We start from the raw sequence: 19,656 nt of genomic DNA, 5'->3' as shown, positions 1-19,656 counted from the left end.
TGGGTGGTTTTGTTGCTTTTGTCATTCACATGGGAACCAATCAGAACCAGTCAATTTACTGTTATATACAATAAACTGACAGTGATTAGTGACTGGAGTGGGCCTTAGGAACCATCACTCATTTTGCTCCACCTATACTAACTCCCCTTCAGCTTCTGGCCCCCATTCGAGGTTCTGGTATTAATTTTTAAAAGTCCTGCTTGGGACCATCATATCTAGTCCCATATGAACCTACTCAATCACTGTAGTCATCTTCAGGAGTCCTTGATTGGGTGCCCTCACGCGTGAGGCTAGGCCGGGGGGGGGGGGCAGCAACTCAATAAACTGCCTACTCAGTCATGGCACCAAAATTATGGGACTTCCTCCCCTGGGATATTCATTTGACTACCTTCCTTGATTGTTTTCATCTACCAGTGGGTGAAGACTTACCTGTTTTGGTGTTCTCTCACTGGCTCTCCTTCCTGTTTGTGTATTTGAATGTTTGTTTTTACTGGTGTTATAATATGTATTTTAAAAGGCTGTTTGAATGGTTTTGACTGTTTCCTGCCTTGCAGGCTGACAATTGTGTGAAAAAAATGACATTAAAACGTTCTAAATAAATAAATGTCAGCAAACCTACTATTTAGAAAAGGCATACGTTTTCAGGCAAGCTTTTAGAATTTGAATTGGGGCAATTTTGTTTTAATCACCTAAAGTGCTGTACTCTATGATTTTTATTGCACACTAGTAAGCCTCAAATATTGTAACAGAAATACTTTCAATAAATACATTTTAAAAATAATATTTATGGACCAATTGAAATACATTCAGTTTTGTGAAAGAAATTTGTCTGAAATTGATATGTTACTGACTAATTTCAGGTTGTTGAAGTAGCTTATCAAATGCACCGTATCAAGCATTGATATATATATTTTTTTAAATTGGCTGCTGCCATTCCTACAGATACAATTTCATTTTGTTAGCAGTGGAGCCTTCCACTGATGAAAGAAGTGTCCTGCTAGTTCAGTTAACCTTGAATCAGCAAGACATAGCTCTTCATGATAACATTCCTAGTATGTGAGGAAACTCCATCTTTCCTGCAGATGTGAACGCCTGGGGGGCGGGGTATTAATGGGGAAATAGACTTTTTAAAACAATTTTTTCCTGAGGCCTGTTTTCCATGGAGAAAGACAATCTTGGGAAGTACTGAAAGAAACCCCTATGAAAATATTTTCTGTTTTAGAATGTGTGAAATGCTTTTGAAGACGAGGTGGGTACGCTGTAGACATGCATTTCTGCACCTAGAAAGATCTTGGCAAGGGTGAATGCAGGCCTTCATTGCTTCTCAACAGCTGCATGACTTCTGTTGGCCTTCTGACCTGAATTGTGGTAGACCTTTTCACCTCTTCTTCAAATCACTCTAACACATATACCAACAGATTGCGTAATTATTGCCCTACCTTTTAGATGCCCTTTCCACACAAACGTTTTAAAATATTTTGAGGCAGGAAATAAAATGTTTTCTCCATGGAGTTCCACATGGTTTTTACCCAAAACATTTTATTTGCAGCCTCAAAACATTTTAAATGAACCCCTTTTCAAAACGATTCTTGGGTTGAAATGTTTTGAAAAGTTATTTGGTTGCTGTGTGATCTATTTACTACATTTGCCACACTTCTCTGCTTTCCCTGAACTTTCTCTTTGGTGCCATTTTTCCAGCTTACTCTCCATTCTTCCTCATCTGTTTCTTTACTCATTTCACTGCATATATTTCAAGTATATTTCCATTTCCCCCAAAATTTAGTCCAACACCCTCCCCCACAAAAAATTAGCTTCAAAATTTTCAGACATTTTCCATCACTAATCATTAGCAGAATTTAGATACCACATCCAACTGTAGGACAACTACTTCAAGATTTAATTTTGGAAACGCATTATCTAAGGGATGGGCCCCTAGACTAAAATGCTGTATTTTTTTCACATTCATACCCAACATGTTATTGAAAAAAGTCAATGGTGCATGATGTTTAGAGTTTAGCATTAACTCACACGACAGAATGTAATTGCAATCCAATCAATTAGGAATTCCCAGAATTTAAACTAGAGATTTCATTGGTTTCAAACATTACGCTACCATTACAGAAATGGGATTTCAGCAAGTGTCAAAGTAGAAAGCGCCTCCATTGTCCCCCTGCTTCTCTACAAATTGGTGTGATCTAACATGGAGATGAAATAGTTATAGTTTTTTCTTTCTCCAACAGCAGCAGTGAACTCTAAATTAATCACAGCAGGAAGGACAACCTGACACAAATTCCAAAAATATTACATGACTGAAATGAAAAAAGTAGTTTCTTACCCCGCCCCCCTGCAAGTAGATCAATTTTTCTTAATTATGCCAGAGTTTTCTTAATTATGCCAGAGTTCTAAAGATACAGTTTTAAAGATATAAAAGCCATTTAATGAGATGGATATTTGTGTTTAAGTAAAACCATATTCTGGCTTTCTGTCATATATTAGAATTTTTATAATTAACCAAGTTCCACTGGATAACTTGCCTGCTCCTTCTTCACAGGAGTGCTATGGGCTGCTACAGCAGAGAATTGTTCTAATACATGTTGGTGTTCTTCACTGAGCTTCTGCTGTTCTTGAGACTTAGTCGCCCCTTTTCCTTGTTGACCGGAAGGTCCTTTCTGCTTTTGATCCTGATCCTTAGATTCAGAGTCTGATCCAGATTCTGTAGTCATGGTCAGTTATTCTGCAATAAAAATAGGGATGTTACTAAACACTGCTACAACTCTGGCTTAATTCAAGCAAAAGTTTTCTTTATAGTCCTCCCACACTCAGGATATAATTGCAACACCCCCATTCCCAACTATATTGAAGCAACTTGACGGAAATACTGCCTATAAATTTGCTGCTTATTTTTTAGTATCAGTTGCTTTAAAATGCTGCAACAAAACAACCAACCCAATATGTTACAAATAAATCAGAAGTTTGAAAAGAAAATAATTATGGGGGAATGGTTTTTCTGACAATATGCAAAAATCAAACCAAAAAATTGTCCCTAAATCCCTAAGTCCCTAAATTCAAATCTCAGGTGCTCATTATAAAAATACACAACAAGATGGATTTTAAAAATCAGAAACAGTCACAACAATCACCAAGTATAGCTGGCCAAACTTAAAATTTGTTGTCAAAGGCTTTCACGGCCGGATTCAACTGGTTCTGGTGGGTTTTCCGGGCTGTGTAGCCGTGGCCTGGTGGATCTTGTTCCTAATGTTTCACCTGCATCTGTTGCTGACATCTTCACAGGTGTATCACAGAGGGAAGTCTGTTACACATTTCCCTCTGTGGTACATCTGTGAAGATGCCAGCCACAGATGCAGGCAAAATGTTAGGAACAAGATCCACCAGACCATGACCACACAGCCTGGAAAACCCACCAGAACCAGTTAAAATTTGTTGATTGGTAAAGGAACTAATGTCTATCCTCCTCTACACCTACGTATGTTGTGAGAGGACCTTAGGCTTTTCTCTCTTACCCCGTTTCTACACATTAAATGTCATCTAAACTTCCTTAGTTTGGACACCAAGCTCAATAGCCAGACTTTCACTTCTTAGGGTCAATACTTGATTAGGATTTCAGAGGATTCCCAACTATTAACAAAGTCTTTTTTTGTGTTCAACAGTGCTGGAGGAAAAACAAGGATAATACACTGAAGTTGTCCTGTCTCTCCTTGGTCACTCAGTGCAAAAATCCTTGCGAGTCAGCAACTCCCAAGAATCCAAAGAAATCAAAGTCTCAATACTGATCAACATGTATGACAATGGCAAAGCATGAAATATTCAACATCCATAAATAAACTGCGTAAGTGTTCAAACAAATAAACACAGTATTGGATGTGGTGGGTTTTCTGGGCTGTGTGGCCATGGTCTGGTACAGTCTTATCTCTGGGATAAACCTCTGAAGATGCCAGCCATGTTAGGAACAAACATGCAGGCGAAATGTTAGGAATGAGATCTACCAGATCATGGCCACACATCTCGAAAAACCCACCACATCCAGTTGAATCCAGCTGTGAAAGCCTTCGACAATACATTATACACAATATTATTACAATATGAACTTTAACTGTTTCATGCACTGATTTATGCTAGGTTGAAATGAAATATGACTATTGCACTTTATCTTTGTTATCAAGATATACCGTATATATCAAGACATACCGTATATAAGCCGACCCAAATATAAGCTGAGGCACCTAATTTTACCACAAAAAACTGGGAAAACTTATTGACTCGAGTATAAGCCTATAGTGGGAAACACAGCAGCTACTGGTAAATTTCAAAAATAAAAATAGATACCAATAAAATTACATTAATTGAGGCATGAGTAGGTTAAATGTTTCTGAATATTTATTTCAAAGAAAAACAGTAAACTAGCTCTGTAAGTGGAAAAGAGGGTCAACAAAAACAATATGGTATCAACAATAACTTTAAAAGTACAAAAACCTTAGCTCAATCAGCAACCAAACTAAAACACAAGAGTTAAAATCCTTCAAAACTGGATTCATCTGTATGTCCAAACAGAGCTTCAGTTATAGCTGGTGTGAGGTTATCAGCACAGACTAGAGCACATACAGTTGTATATAAATACCCTATATCCTTGAGTGTAAGCCGACCTGAATACAAGCTGAGGGGGGCTTTTTCAGCATTAAAAATGTGCTGAAAAAGTCGGCTTATGCACAAGTATATACGGTAATTGAGTTAACGGAGAACCAGTTACCATGCAGTGATCCTCTCTAGAAAATCATCTGTCTTATGGATAGAATAGAATACTTTATTTACGGTCAATGACCAAATATTCTTATGGATGGAGAGACACCTTTTACAATCAGCTTTTCAGTGAGCATTTGAGATAATTTGTACATTGTTTATTAGATAGTTAATTTGTAATAGAAATTTAAAATTTTCAAATGGTCAAAAAGATTACAGGGTAGCTTTGAACAATCCTTTCTTTCTCCATCTGCCAAGTCTCTCGCACCGTGCAGCTGTAATCCCACCCTCTCCTTTGAGAAAGTGAAATATACAAACCCACATATAAATAAAATGCTGCTCTCTGAAAGGTCATCAGATCCTGGCATGTATGTTACTTCAATAATATTGATGGAAAACTGAAGTAACAGCAGCCGACTGGGGGGTGGAGGAAGCGGGGAATCAAGACAGCACATTCTTCTTCCCTGCATAATTAATGATCTACTTTCCTCAGGCCTTATTCCTCTAATCCACTTGACAACAAATTATAATTACTGCACTGATACCAACATTATATGTACCAACACAAAAAACAATCTCATAAAGGTGTTTTTTAAATGGTTGATTCAATTTTAATACAATGAATATATGAATAAGGTGACCAGATGGTCACCTTCGCTAACCGGGACAGGCAAGTAAGTGGTGGTCTCCTGCAGGCTATTGTTAAGATATTTTCACAAGAGGGCTCAAGAGTCGAGACAGCCTTCATGCCAATGCCGCTTCCCCAACCCTGTCACAGGCGTGGGAAATACGGCAGCTCCAGAATGTCATCGCGGTGCCTCCCGCAAGGGCCAGCCTGCCTCAGACTGCCTTGTGCCCCAGAAGGCAGTGCGGCAGCCTTCCAAAACCCGGGACTTTGGGGGAAACCCGCGGGACGCAGGACAAGTTCGTTAAAGGCGGGAATGTCCCGCCAAAAGCGGGACAGCTGGTCACCATATATATGAAGGACTACTCATTGTATAAGAAATGGTCAATTCATGCAATCCATATTAATATACACACTAAAGAGCTCTAAGGTTGCCAGGTCTCCATCATCTAAAATTTTAAGAAACACTGAGTGTATCTTCATTTTTTCTTTTTGTTTGTTGTTTGTTAGTAAGCTCTCTAAATTCTAATAATCAAACTTTAAATTGGAAAGAAAAAAAGAGAGATAAAAGGCACAACAAGGTAGGTTAGAGGTGGCAGTGAGAATAATGAATAAGTGCAGCATGCACAGGTAGCTAAATCCAAAGGGGAGGGCAGTTGAGTGGCAGCCAGGGACGGTGCCACCTCCAAAGAGGCAATCAGTGGTAATGCAGGTGCCAGGGGTGAAGGAAAAAATCCTCTTCTCTCTTGAGGAAGCCCATTGCCAGGAATTACTTACATCATACTTTTTGGTGGAGTAAGTCTGCGCCACAAAAAGGGGGCATTCCTGGAAATGCTTTTGGAAAACCCTCTCCATGCTGGCTCAGATTTTTTCAACCTTCCATGCTTCTTCATATTGAGAGGTACTGGGTCTTAAAACTTTCTCAATATTATGCCCCTCCAGCCCTTTGGCCTTCAGCAGAGGTGTAGCAGGGGGAAATGATGCCCAGGATAAAGTGGTGCCTCAGTACCCCCAAGCCCTGTGGTAGCTATGCCCCTGCCCCCGTTCTCCATGGTAGCTATGCCCCCACGCCCCACTTACCTGAACTGGCGGCAGTCCCAGGCAGCCTGGCGGGGCTGAGAGGTGCTCGGCTACAGCCTCCACTGGGTGGGGTGGGACTGGGTGGTGTCTTGCGGCGCCTCCGCTAGGATGCTCCTTCAGCCTCTGCTGGCTGAAGGAGTAGCCTGGCAGGGTCGGGCCCTGCCAAGGGGGAGAGGGAGAGATTTTGCACCCTCCCCCGCAGGTGCCATCCCTTCCTCCCCTGTGTTGACCCAGGTGTCGAGTCGGTGTGGGGGAGGAGGGCTGCAGGGCGATTTCACATCTTCATGTGACAAGATAGCATGTGCCCAAGCACATGTGATCCCACATGTCCCCGTGGGCGCTCTACCCCTGGCCTTCAGCATGAAGCATTTCTTCTTCTATAGAGAGAAATTCTATAGTTCAAACCTGTCTCAACACTATGATCTGTCTTCTTCAGTCCTTTAGTCCTAATTCCAGAAAAAACTTTATTCACATTATATTGGGCTAACAACTGAATATTACACTTTGGAAGAACTATAATATCCCAACACTGAGTTTATAAAACAATTTCTGAGTATAGTAAAATAATAATTCAGACTACATTCAAACCAGAAAGAAAGCAAAAAGTTTTTGTAAATAACATGATTACAACCTAACACTTCTGGAAACTGAATATAAATGAATGATAAATATTTTATCACACAATTAGGAAGGGAGGAAAGATTCACTAAAAAGGGTCATTACAGATCTCAGTAGACTTGCATCTTTTTTTTTTTAATTATTCAGGTCTAATTTTCTTCACCTACTGTAAAAGCCAAGTGTTCTTTTATCTTGAATGACGGCTTAGCATCAGTTGGCTTTCCATATCTGTGATTGATGATAGCTACAATGCACTCTCTGTAATTATCTCACTTGCATAAATGGAGCAGCTTATTTAATTCCAAATTACTTGTTGAAGAAGTATCACTAGTACAAAAACACTGCTATGGCAGAACTAGCTAGGTACCAAATGGAGCATTCTAAAACAAAGACAGTACAAAGACAGTGACAAATTAAGTTACAATTTTGTTTTTCTTTTGGTGAGACAGAGTACAGTATCACATTGCTAATATCACTTGTGCATGCGTTCTTTGGTCACAAATTCAGAAGACTATCTCATGTCAGTATGTACAGAAACAACTAGTATTTTAAAAACAATATTTTGTGAGCTACAAACCACCATCAGATCCATAAAAGCTAATGCCACAATAAAGTGGTTAATCTTGTTTCAAATTGTTTTGGTTTTAATTGGTTTATGGTATCATTCTAAGCAGTTGTTCCTTTCTAAGTCAATGGGCTTACAGGGATATAATGCTGCTTAGGGTGGGAGTGCTAGTATCTCAGCTGCCTTTTTGGACTTCGTTTACCTTCCAATGGAGATTCAGACATCCAGCAAATGTGTCATAATCCAAGTATCGATTTCACTATCTAGTGTGACTTTCCTGGTATCTGGCAATTTTTGCCCCTTTATGGATAGCCTGGCAGCTTTAAAGCTACACTACATGTACTTACAAATTGAATTAAGTTTTCAATACCTACCTAAACACTATGAACAAGTTACCTATTTAGTTAATTCACAACGCACTGGAGTGGCCTAGGTAAAAAACGTAATCTTCACAGAGTTTGCTAAATGTCCCACTGTGCTTTTGTGGTTTTGCCTGAAAATCTCAAACTGTGCTAAACAACATTTTTCTTTTAAGGTTTAATAAAGTTTAACTTCATTGATTTAAATCATAATTTTACATGGGTTTATATAATAACATTTTTAATTTGAAGCTCCATTGCAGATCCCTGTAGCTGCAGATTCCTGAAGGCCTTTGGCTATAATCCTGCACAGTTAGGGTGCTTAAATCTGCACTGACTTCAGTGGGATTTAAGCTACCCAACTGTGAATACACTTTTAGCTTTTATGCTGTTTTCCCAAAAACAAATAACACTTTACAACTTGAGTTCTGATAGAAATGGCTGCTTTGGGCAGGCAACTGACTGTGTTCTAATATTCCTGTAACATTACTAGAATCATCAGCTTGATAGAAAGATACTTGTATATTCTTGATTATATTAATGTGACCTGTTAAAATATTGTTTCTTTATGTATTAGGATGGGTGGGGGTTTTTTCTTATAGGATGAGGTTTTTTTCTTATTGGGTCCATAGATATAAGTTATTAGTGGGAATGCATCCTAGGATTTTTAGCTTTTTTGGAAAGAAAGGGTGCACAAGGATTTTGCTCTGTGTTACCTTAAGTTAATTTAAGTTAGTAATGTGCAGGGTCAAAATGGGAATAAATGGTCTATTTTAGGGAGGCTGGCAGAGGGAAATCACAGTGATCACAGGGTGGGGAAAATACAGTGGTAGAAGAAGGTTGAATGGCAGTAAGAGGGAGAGATATAGACAAGTTCACTCCCCTCCTGACCTTCTTCCCATCCTGAGACATGAGTATGGTAGGCCTAGGAAGCTATACCCTTCTCCAGCACTGGTGCTGTTTAACGCCAGAGCCATAAACAAAAAAACCAATCACATTACGGGATTATCACATGGCACAAAATGGGGACCTGGCATATGTTACTGAAACTTGGATCAGGGAGGGCCAAACAGTCACCCTGAAAGAGCTCACCCTGCTAGGCTTTTTGGTTCTTCACCAGCCCAGACGAAGCCATCGAGTGTGTGTACTTTGCTCTCCTAGGTGGGTATTTTTTAACCACAGAACCAGCAGTGTTGTAGAAAATGTTCTCCCTGTGCATTTGCCCTGCCCTCACTGCTGCCCCTCTCACTCTTAAATCCCCATGGCCAGATGATAATGGGCAGCATTCCATGCTGCATGCCCCCACAGCCACAAACAGCAATGCTGGCCCTGTGGCCCCATGGACCTGTCCACATGGATTACCTTTGCTAACATGGTTGTCCATGATTCATTGATCCCCCTGTCATTCCCCCTGCACCACTACTGGCCCCCAGTGCTTTTCCAGGGCCCATTTGCCCCCCAGGGGGCTTCCCTTACCTCACCTTTTGGAGGCACAGTGGCACCATACTCTTCCTCTCCTTTGCCTGGTCTAGCCCCCGGGCTTTTTTCTCCATTTCACATCTACCCCTTTCCTCTGCTCTCTGTGCTGGCTGTTGGCCAACCTGTCAGTCGAGGCCCCTGTCCTGTCTTCTACATGTTGATGCTTCTGCATCATGTTCCCTCTTCCCTGACACAGCCTTTTTTCATTCTGTTCTGCTGCTGGCCATGGCACAGATATTGCCTTAGGATGCAGTTCAGCAGAACCATTGCACCGACCCCATCGCAGCTTCTGCCCTCTGGATTGTGCTGCCCATCTTTTTATTTTTTTTCTCCCTCTATTATTATATATACCTTATCCTATTATATGAAAGGCTAGCTGTGATGGCAACGGCCTCACTTCCAGCCAATTGCTATGCATGACTCACTTCCAGCCAACCACACACACGGCTTGTGAGTGGGGTCTACACAAAACAGATTTAAAAAGAACGAATAACTTTATGGACTTTATGGAGAGAAACAAAAACCACAAAAAAACAAGCATGAAAAAAATAGTATTATAAGCCACACTAAACAAATAATACAAATGATACAAAATAAACTGTATATATACTACTAAAATATATATATTCCATATGTGTCCTCACAAAATAATTATTCTTTTGTTCTAAAAAATTAAATAATTAACACAATATGTTACCGTCTAAGCTCTGATTATAAAATAATCGATTTAAATCTATGTCTTATAAGTTTATCTCACTAAATGTAAATGGTTTAAATAGCCCAAATAAACGTAGGAAAATTTTCAGATAACTAGAACACCAAAATACTGATGTTATCTGCCTCCAAGAAACCCATATAAAAAAGATGAAATTCACCATTCTTAATGCAGAAAGGTTAGGGACATTGTTTCATACTGAATTGGACAAGAAGAAAAAAGGGGCATTGTATGTAAAAGAGTATCTGAATCCTCACAAAATATTCTCAGATATAGAAGGTAGATACTTAGGAATATAAATAAATCTAGACAATAATAAAAAATCTTACTGATAGGAATATATGCCCCCAGTGTCAAAAAAGCTTTTTTTACGAAAAACTTTTGAGAGCAATCACTCAAGAAATTCATGATGATATAATAATTTTAGGAGATTTTAATGGCATAGTAAACACAAACTTGGACAAACAGAGTAAACAGACTCTACAACTAAATGTCTTCCTTCGATCATTTACTAAACTAACAGAAACTTTAGCAATAAAAGATATATGGAGAGAAAAGGAAAAGAATGCTAGGGATTATACTTTTTTTTCAAACAGGCACAAAACTTACACAAGAATTGACAAGATCTGGGCCTTTTAATTTATAAAACTAGAAACATAAATATTCTACCAAGATTATTTTCTGATCATAACTCTATTTTATGGACATTGCATAAAGAAACTAGAAATAACACCAGGACAATTAAGAATTGACTACTTCAAAGAGATTACATTAGTGCACTTTGTCAATCAAACCTAAACAAATTTTTCAATATAATGAAACATCAACACAGGATGCTAATTTCATATGGGATACCAGCAAATCATTTATAAGAGGATTTCTAATTGAACAAAAAATATGCTATAAGAGAAAATGGAAAGAGAAAATGTAAAAAATAACTTCAGAAATTGGGCAATTAGAAGATTTTTTTTTAAAAAAAGACCAGGTAATAAACAGATAAAGCACAAAATTATTCAATTAAGAACGTAAGAACATAAGAACATAAGAACTAGCCTGCTGGATCAGACCAGAGTCCATCTAGTCCAGCATTCTGCTATTCGCAATGGCCCACCAGGTGCCTTTGGGAGCTCACATGCAGGATGTGAAAGCAATGGCCTTCTGCTGCTGCAGAAGGCCAATTAAAATCCCAACTAGATCAGAAATGAACAATAGAAGCCTGGAATAGACTACAATTTCTAAAACAAAAAGAATTTGAATGGCCAGAAGATGATTAACAACAAGAATCAACAGAGCCCTCTGCGGGTGGGTGGTTTATTAAATTTAATTAATAATAATAAAGCAGAAAAAGATTGGAAAATTATAACAAAAATTCAAATGAAAGGGAAAGTTTTGGTGGAAAGAGATGAAATTGAAAAAGCTTTTATTGCATATTTTTTGGATCTTTGCAACAAAAATGAAAGAGATGATATACAGAAATTAGAAAACTATTTGAGGAAAAAGAATTCACCAAAAATAGGAAAAACATCATTATTGAATTTAAACAAACATATTTCAAATGAAGAAATAGAAAAAACAATTCCATCTAAAAACAACCTATGATTATTCGGCCAAATGCGGAACCAATATTATGGTACGAATCAGGTGGGATACCAGATCAACACAAGCAAAAGATTTTTAGGGGAATAAAGGGTTTTTAAGACAAGTTTTACAGAAAAATAAATAATGGTAATTAAAGGTTTGAAGAGTTGAAGAGTTGAAGAAGAAGAAAGAAGAAGGAGGAGGAGGAGGAGGAGGAGGAGGAGAAGTTGGGTTCTATCCCTCTTTTTCTCCTGTAGGAAATTCAAAGGGGCTGACAATCTCCTTTCCCTTCCCCCCCACACAACAAACACCCTGTGAGGTAGGTGGAGCTGAGAGAGCTCAGACTAGCCCAAGGTCACCCAGCTGGCATGTGCTGGAGTCCACAAGCTAATCTGAATTCCCCAGATAAACCTCCACAGTTTAAGTGGCAGAGCAGGGAATCAAACCCGGTTCCTCCAGATTAGAATACACCTGCTCTTAACCACTACAATAATTCAAGAGCGCACTATGCCAGTGCACTAAAACAATAATTCACTAAAACAGCGCACTAAAACAATAATTCAAAATATTCCTGTGTATATTTATTACTTTATTGCAAGACCTCACATGTGCCACTTCATAATACATAACTCACAATAACCAGTGTTTGGGCTATAGTTTTCTTATAAGTTATTAATCACCATTTCATTTATCAAGATTGTTAAACTATGCATCTTCACTATGCATCTTCACTAATGCAAAACAGCTCTCTCATATTCTGCTAATCTTTTGCACTGCATTTTGACATAATTATAAAAGTTAGCTGATCCCTGAAATAGGCCTTAGGCAATAAAATTCAATATTTTAATTCCTGCAATAATTACTGAAATCTACAATGTAAATAACTTATTAGATTCTTAAAGTTCTTCATTGCCCAGATTTTTCTTCACGATGGTTTTCCACTTATCAATGCCAACATATTTCTATTGAACTCTTTACTGTCATAACAGTAAATTCCACGCTCATCAAGATTGGCAAACAAAAATGACTGTTTAAACGTTTCTGATCCAAGTGAGGCCCTGAGGCTGCTATTTATAGAAGCGTAAAGTTACATGGATCTTTATGTCATCTAGCTGACTCATTATCACTGTAGAGATATACACTGCCACTTATATTAAACCAATGACGAAAATGGTAACAGAAAAATTTTAAATTCATTAGCTACGTCAAACTACATGATATGACTATGTTGGGTCTACCAACATTTATGTTTCTACAATAGTGCTCCCACGTTGATCAGCCTATTAGTGTTGTTGGGAACAGCATTTAACTGGGGAAACTAGGAATACTGTCCTTTGTGGTATCTGATTGACTGAAAGATCTTCCCTGAACATCCTGGTAGTTCAAATGGGAGGAAGCCAACACTGCTCAGCTTCCAAGATGTGATGAGAGTGAGTTAGCTTGGATCATCCAGGTCAAGGTGGAAGGAGGAACAGAAGTAATCATCCCTGAATTTAGATTTACTTTGGCCAAAGAAGCATAGCACCAACAGAGCAACATAATACATACACCTATATGTGGTGATTCATATGGCCAGTACTCATGTTACAAAGTTCTTACATTCCCCATGGTGCCTGTTCATAGACATGGCCTGGGATTTCTGTGCCAAGAACTTTTAATTCCCACGTATGTATTGATTGAGACCAGGGAAAGGGATTGTAAGCCTTTCCCAATCTGGAACAGTCCAAGGGAGGTGCTATGGGACCCACTGGGGAACCGTACATCTAGCATAGAACTCTCAGTGCATCTTTAATCAACAGAACCCTTGGTGGCCATGCATGGGACACAAAGACGTGATAGCATGTGAACTGGCCCTAGAGTGATGCAGGGTATTTCTTCCTTCTAGATTAATCATATAGTTTCTGAGTCTTTTTTTTTTCTACTGAAATTTTCAGAGAAGTAAAAATCATCAGTTGCTTTATAGCTTAAACATAAATTTAAGGATTTTCCATGTACTGACTAGAAACATGATCATCTGGAAATGAAGACCCGCTGATTTCATATGTGGGCAAATCCATCTAGGAATGCGGTCTTATTTTCACTACAGTTTTAGATATTTTTATGAACTGTTTTGGCTATTGGTAATTTTACAGAAAATAAAAACCCCATTCCACAAATGCATTGCCTATGTTGTGAATTAAGGTTAAATTTTTAAAAGTATGCAAAATATCTGTTCCAATAACAACATGTCAACTGTGGAAATAGATTTCCTTGGTATGTAACTGCCTATTGTGCCAGATGTATTGAATATCAGAAACATAATTAAAGGCAAACGAACAGCTGCACTCTACCAGCAAGGGTCTTTCGCAGTATAATGTTCTGATGATGTTCATTCTCCACGTTATTTTTTTAACCTTTTTTGAGATTAACCATGAACACCAGTCCCTCTTCAAAGTGATGCTGTTTGATCCATGAAAACATCTTCCAGGTGCACCTACATCAGTTTCAGATGTTTTCAAGATTGATGCTGCAACTGCTATTTCAATCAACTGACACTGACATGCACAAAGCAAAGTAAACCGGCCCTTAACTTTTATTCCCTGCAATCAAAGGTTTCAACAGATTCTTTACAGAATGTTTATCATTCCATTTTATCAAACAAATTTCCCATAATCCTTAATATCAGATGGTGTTACAGTGCTTATACGTTAGAACTATTTGCTATATATAAACTTTATAATACCTGGTAAATTAGATGGTTGATAACATCTACTGGCTACTGTTTCAATCCTTAGAAGAGATCCAGAATAGTTTAGTGATTCGTATCGTTGGACTAGGATCTCAGAGACCCAGGTCTGAATCCCCCGCAACCCGTCTGCCATTAAATTTTGTTAAGCAGGCCAGTCTTACAACCTCATAAGATGGGGAGAATGCTGTGGTCTACTTTGGGTTTCCACTGAGAAGAAAAATGGGGTATGAATGAATGAATAAATAAATAAATAAAGTCCTTACAAGGATGAGATAGGATGGGAACCTCGAAGGCACAAAATGGCTGAAGTCATAAAGGTATGCTGTTGCTACAACATCTTTAGAGTATCAAGCCCAAGAGAGCATCATTTTTAGCACTGGTAATTAACATCTTAAGACTAGGGATTTAAACATGCATGTTATATATATAAAAATCCTAACACAATATACGATTTCTAGATTAAATCTGTACAATCAGGCTACTTTATGGATGAGGATTTCTTTTCCTAAACTTTTCCTTTCCTGCAGCTAACTTCTTCCATTTTTCCTTATATTATTTTACCACCAACATTAGCCTTCATTAAAGCTAAACAGGATTTCCTCACAACCAGAACTGAAACCAGGGCTAAATCATGATTTCATATTCTGGCTGACTCCACATGGAGGTTTCTGCCACACTAGTTTTGCTCCTTCTCGCCCCCCCCCCCCCATATATATATATATATGGAGCGATAGAGCTCATCTTTCTCAAAGGAAAAACAAAAACCTTAAAATATGATTTACTATTTGCTTATTAAAATATTCTAGCACATATTTCTTCCTGCTTGGGAAACAATTCCATCAATTCAAACTTTCAGTGCTCATGTTAGTGCTACAAAGTAAAGAACCACTAGCATTTCAGGAATATATGAACAATATTCTCTCTTTTTTCTGACTCCAAAAGCTCCTGAGACATAACTAGATCCCAGATGCTTGGCTGGCTGTGATATAATTTATTAAAATGTTGAGAGCAAACTCATGTCCATTAGAAGAGCATGTTGTGGTTTTATCTGTGCAATCAATCTACCGGCCTCTATTAATGCTAATAGGGATTGCTCCCGTCTACTTGTCACTTCTAGTAGAATGCATAGATAAACATTAGTAATTAGTCATGTCGCAAAGACCTTTCAAACATGAAACTGGGAGAATTCAAGAAGTCAGTCAACAACATCTTTGATTTTCCGGAAGTCATTCTAAACACATGAATATCAAACAAAAAATGTAATCCAATCTTAAAATAATGATATGAACTTATTGTTTTGAATCTTCATTTGTTTTACTTTATATTTCCATCTTTCTCCCTTAATGAAAAGCATACCATGCCAATAATTTCTCTGTTTCTCCATTTTTAAATGTCAGTTTCACTTATGACTAGGGTGTGTATTCAGAGCTGAAAAAGCCAAACATTTTTGGCTTTTTTTGGGTTGCTGTCAAAGGGCACCTTAAAGCTCTTTAGATTTTAAAGATCACTGCTCAGTTGATGCCCAGGGGGAACTTTTGTGGAGCTCTGGGGGAGGAGTTACAATAGAGGCATCAAATTTGCAGCATAGCTGCTGCTGGTGATTTTCCATACAATAAAACCCTGAATTTGGTAGAGTGGATCCATAAAACTGTACCCCCACCCAATTTCAGTGAATTTGGTTCCTCTGCCTTTTTTTTTAACACCCATCATCACCACCACCACCACGAGTCCATATTGACTACAATAAACTTATGTCAGACTGGAGTACCTTGCAGAGAAAAAATTCCCACCATAGGGGATTTAAGGCTCCTATTGATACCTATAGATGATCTTTGCAGGACTCGGGGGAAGGGGGTTTAGGTAGAGGTATCAAATTTGCAGCAAGGCTGCTAGTTACTCTCCTTATAAGCACCCCTGAGTTTGGTTAAGTTTGGGTCAGGATCCAACGTTATGGGCCTCATTTTTCCTCCATTGGATCCTGACCCAAACAATGGAAACAATGGAGGGTGGTGGAGGCACCCTCTTTAGGGACCCATAAATTGAACCCTCTGATTCAGTCTTTACCAAATTTGGGGGTTTTCTAAGAGAATCATTAGCAGCTACACTGCAAATGTTCTACCTCTATTTAAACAAAAACACCATACATAGCCTTGCAAAGTTTACCCATAGAATATAATGGTCCCAAAACTCTGAAAAATGGGGGAAAGCCCATATAGGTATGAGGATTCAGCTCTTTTTAGATGTACTGAAAATGTTTGGGTCAGTAATACCTGAATTTGGTGCACACCTCTTCTTAGGATGATACAGCACAGTTTGGGTGGGGTTACCATCAACAGCGTGAAATGCTATGTGCATATACTTAGATGGAATATCTCAGAAAGTACTTTCTCAGAGGCAGACCCCTAACTGAAACCATCAAAAGAAGAAGAGTTGGATTTATATCCCCCCTTTCTCTCCTGTAAGGAGACTCAAAGGGGCTGACAATCTCCTTTCCCTTCCCCACCCCCCAGAACAAACACCCTGTGAGGTAGGTGGAGCAGAGAGCTCAGAAGAACTGTGACTAGCCCAAGGTCACCCAGCTGGCGTGTGTTGGAGTGCACAGGCTAATCTGAATTCCCCAGATAAGCCTCCACGGCTCAAGCGACAGAGTGGGGACTCAAACCCATTCCTTCAGATTAGAGTACACCTGCTCTTAACCACTATGCCACTGACAAACTACAATAGTATGGTAATAGACTTCACTGGTTACACACAAAATTTTTAATCATAAACACTGGCTAATTTTAAAATATTTTACAAGCTGTGTACATGCATAATTTTAAATATCAGCTTACCTGGTTTGGACAAAAAAAATTTGCTATTTCCCCCCCACACTTTTTAACCAGATCTGCCAACAGATCTTTATGGTAATTATCATTGGTACCTTATCTGGGCTAGAATCCAGAAACTGGTTCATAACAAAATCATGTAAAACTATTCCAGTTAGCTAAAACACCAGTTGCTAAACAAAGACAAGACACAAAGGGAAGACTCCAGTGCTTGCACTGAAATTCACTCCTGCTGTTCTAAGTAGCGGTTGTTATGAGTTGGTACAATTATAAGTTCTTAACTGAAGGAGAAGAATGTTTCAGGAACGGGTAACAGCATTCAGCATTCTATATCAAACCACTGCCAGTGCTAGGAGATGCAGCCAACTTAAAGAGTCAGTTGAAAAATGCAGTCATTTGAATAAGCAAACCCAGGTATCATCCTGACCTGCAGAATTTGGGACCTCCCCTTACTAGTTTGCATACCAACATAACTGTCTGAATTGTGTGTGGGGGAAAAGGCTTTCAAACCAAGTTATTTAAACAATGGATAGCAGGGATGTATAGCACATTCCTTGCAGAAAAAGGGTTGATGTGAACAACCTTTGTGAGATGGTGTTTGCTTTTCGTTCTTTCTTATTTCAACAAGACAGAAAGGTCCAGTGATGAATTCTTGTCCTGAATGTTGAGTACGCTTTCTTCTTTACCAGGAAGAACATGAGGCTGTACCATTTAAGTAAGAGGAAGAAAGGGGGGGAATAAGGTGCAAGGAAGAGTAGTGTATTTGACCTTTTAGATTCCAAGGTAAGATAAATTACTCTCCCTTAACCTTTGATTTCTTCCTTTTCCCAGAAAATTTACTGAAGAACATTTGGGTTTTAAACACAGAGGTGTAAATACCTTTTGTCTTTTGCTGACAGTGCCTGCATACTCCAACAATTGAACTTAATTTGAATTCTCAGACTTCATCGCAGTGAGTCATATAAAACCTCTTTGATGTGTCTCCAAATACGAAAAGAAAAACACATGTCTATAGATGCTTACTTATATCTTTTGCAAAGGGTGTATTAGATGTGAAGGATAGGTTGACATTCAGTCCATGAATACACAAACACAAACACCAACCTAAAATTAAAGGATCATCTATGGAAGTTCTTAGCAATTTTATGTATTTCTTTTAAGGAAGTTTTTTATGCAAAGACCATTTGTTTCTGAAGGCCATTGCTCAAATTTAAAGCGCAACTTGATTTGCCTGTGTATTACACCTCAGTGCAATTGCCATTTGAAATGGTGCAATTGCCATTTCATTTCATGAAAATTAAAACACAGTGAAGAAGCTTAAATCTGCACCGGTGAATGGTATAGTTATATGGGACATTGTACAGCTGCTGGTGCGCAATTCTGGTCTGGAATAAGACTCAAAATGTTGTTCTTCTTCTAAACACATCTTCATTGGAAGGGGCAGGAAAGCGCCACTGTGAATAAATCTAATCTCTGAAAACATAAACACACTCCATAATAATGAACTCGGGTTTTTAAAGTACTCAAAACACATATGTTGGACATTACATTTTAGTCCCCCCCCCCCCCAACTATTTCTCGGGGCCTGTGGCAAACAGCTGTCATTAATATTCACTCCTTCTGCGAACACTTTCCTTAATCCCAGTAGGACTTCCCAGCTATAATTAAACTTTCCAGCTGCCACAGCTAGACAAAACCCAAATGGATCGTTTGTTATTTTTTTTTTTAAAAAAAATCCATTTAAAGCTATCTTAATGATTCCAAAGATGGATTCTAAAGAAACTGTGTCAGATTCATGGTTCGTTATTCATAATACATATTTTGTAGTACTGTTATCCGAACCAGTACACATGTAAGGCCCATAACATACACTGCGACCTTTATATGTGCTGGGTCAGTCTGTGTAACTGGGGCAATTATTTTGAAAGCAAACAGTCCAGTATATATCTGTGTCCTGATCTGATACAGCATTCCAGTTAAGAAGAAAAAATGAAACAGAGAGCATACATCAAATAAGAAAATATTTAAATCCCCAACAAGATACTTGGCTAGAAAATGAAATGCAAGGGAGAACATCATTTCAGCGTAGTAACACAATCCTAGCAATGGTATCCTTGGTTGTTCCCTACTTGGGTTTCAGGAAATTTAAAGGAAAGTAAAGGGTGAGAAGAAAAGCATATGCTGCCTTATCCTGAGAGACATGTCTGTTGAGCTGAGATCCAGGGAAACAAAGGTGGTCCAGGGTGTGGAAAAGCCAAACCAAAACCAGCTATGAAGTTGGGAATCAAAGGCAAGGGGATTCAGTGAATTAGTGAAAGAACAAAGA

The 19,656-nt window shown here is 38.6% G+C and overlaps 1 protein-coding gene across 15 annotated transcripts in view; it reads right to left on the bottom strand.

Moving 5' to 3' along the window:
- Positions 1-19,656, bottom strand: part of EPB41L3 (erythrocyte membrane protein band 4.1 like 3) — a 120,139-nt gene that overhangs the window by 80,102 nt on the left and 20,381 nt on the right. For all 15 annotated transcript variants that reach the window (XM_048507316.1, XM_048507319.1, XM_048507323.1 and 12 more), the window contains exon 2: positions 2,535-2,734. In XM_048507316.1, the coding sequence (XP_048363273.1) occupies positions 2,535-2,723 (189 nt within the window). In that variant the 5' untranslated portion in view covers positions 2,724-2,734. The remainder of the gene's footprint in view (positions 1-2,534; positions 2,735-19,656) is intronic.

The sequence above is a fragment of the Sphaerodactylus townsendi genome, linkage group LG09, assembly GCF_021028975.2.
Source record: "Sphaerodactylus townsendi isolate TG3544 linkage group LG09, MPM_Stown_v2.3, whole genome shotgun sequence".
NCBI lineage: Eukaryota > Metazoa > Chordata > Lepidosauria > Squamata > Sphaerodactylidae > Sphaerodactylus > Sphaerodactylus townsendi.
The sequence above is the reverse complement of the archived record's forward strand: the minus strand, read 5'-3'. Positions and strand labels throughout refer to the sequence as shown.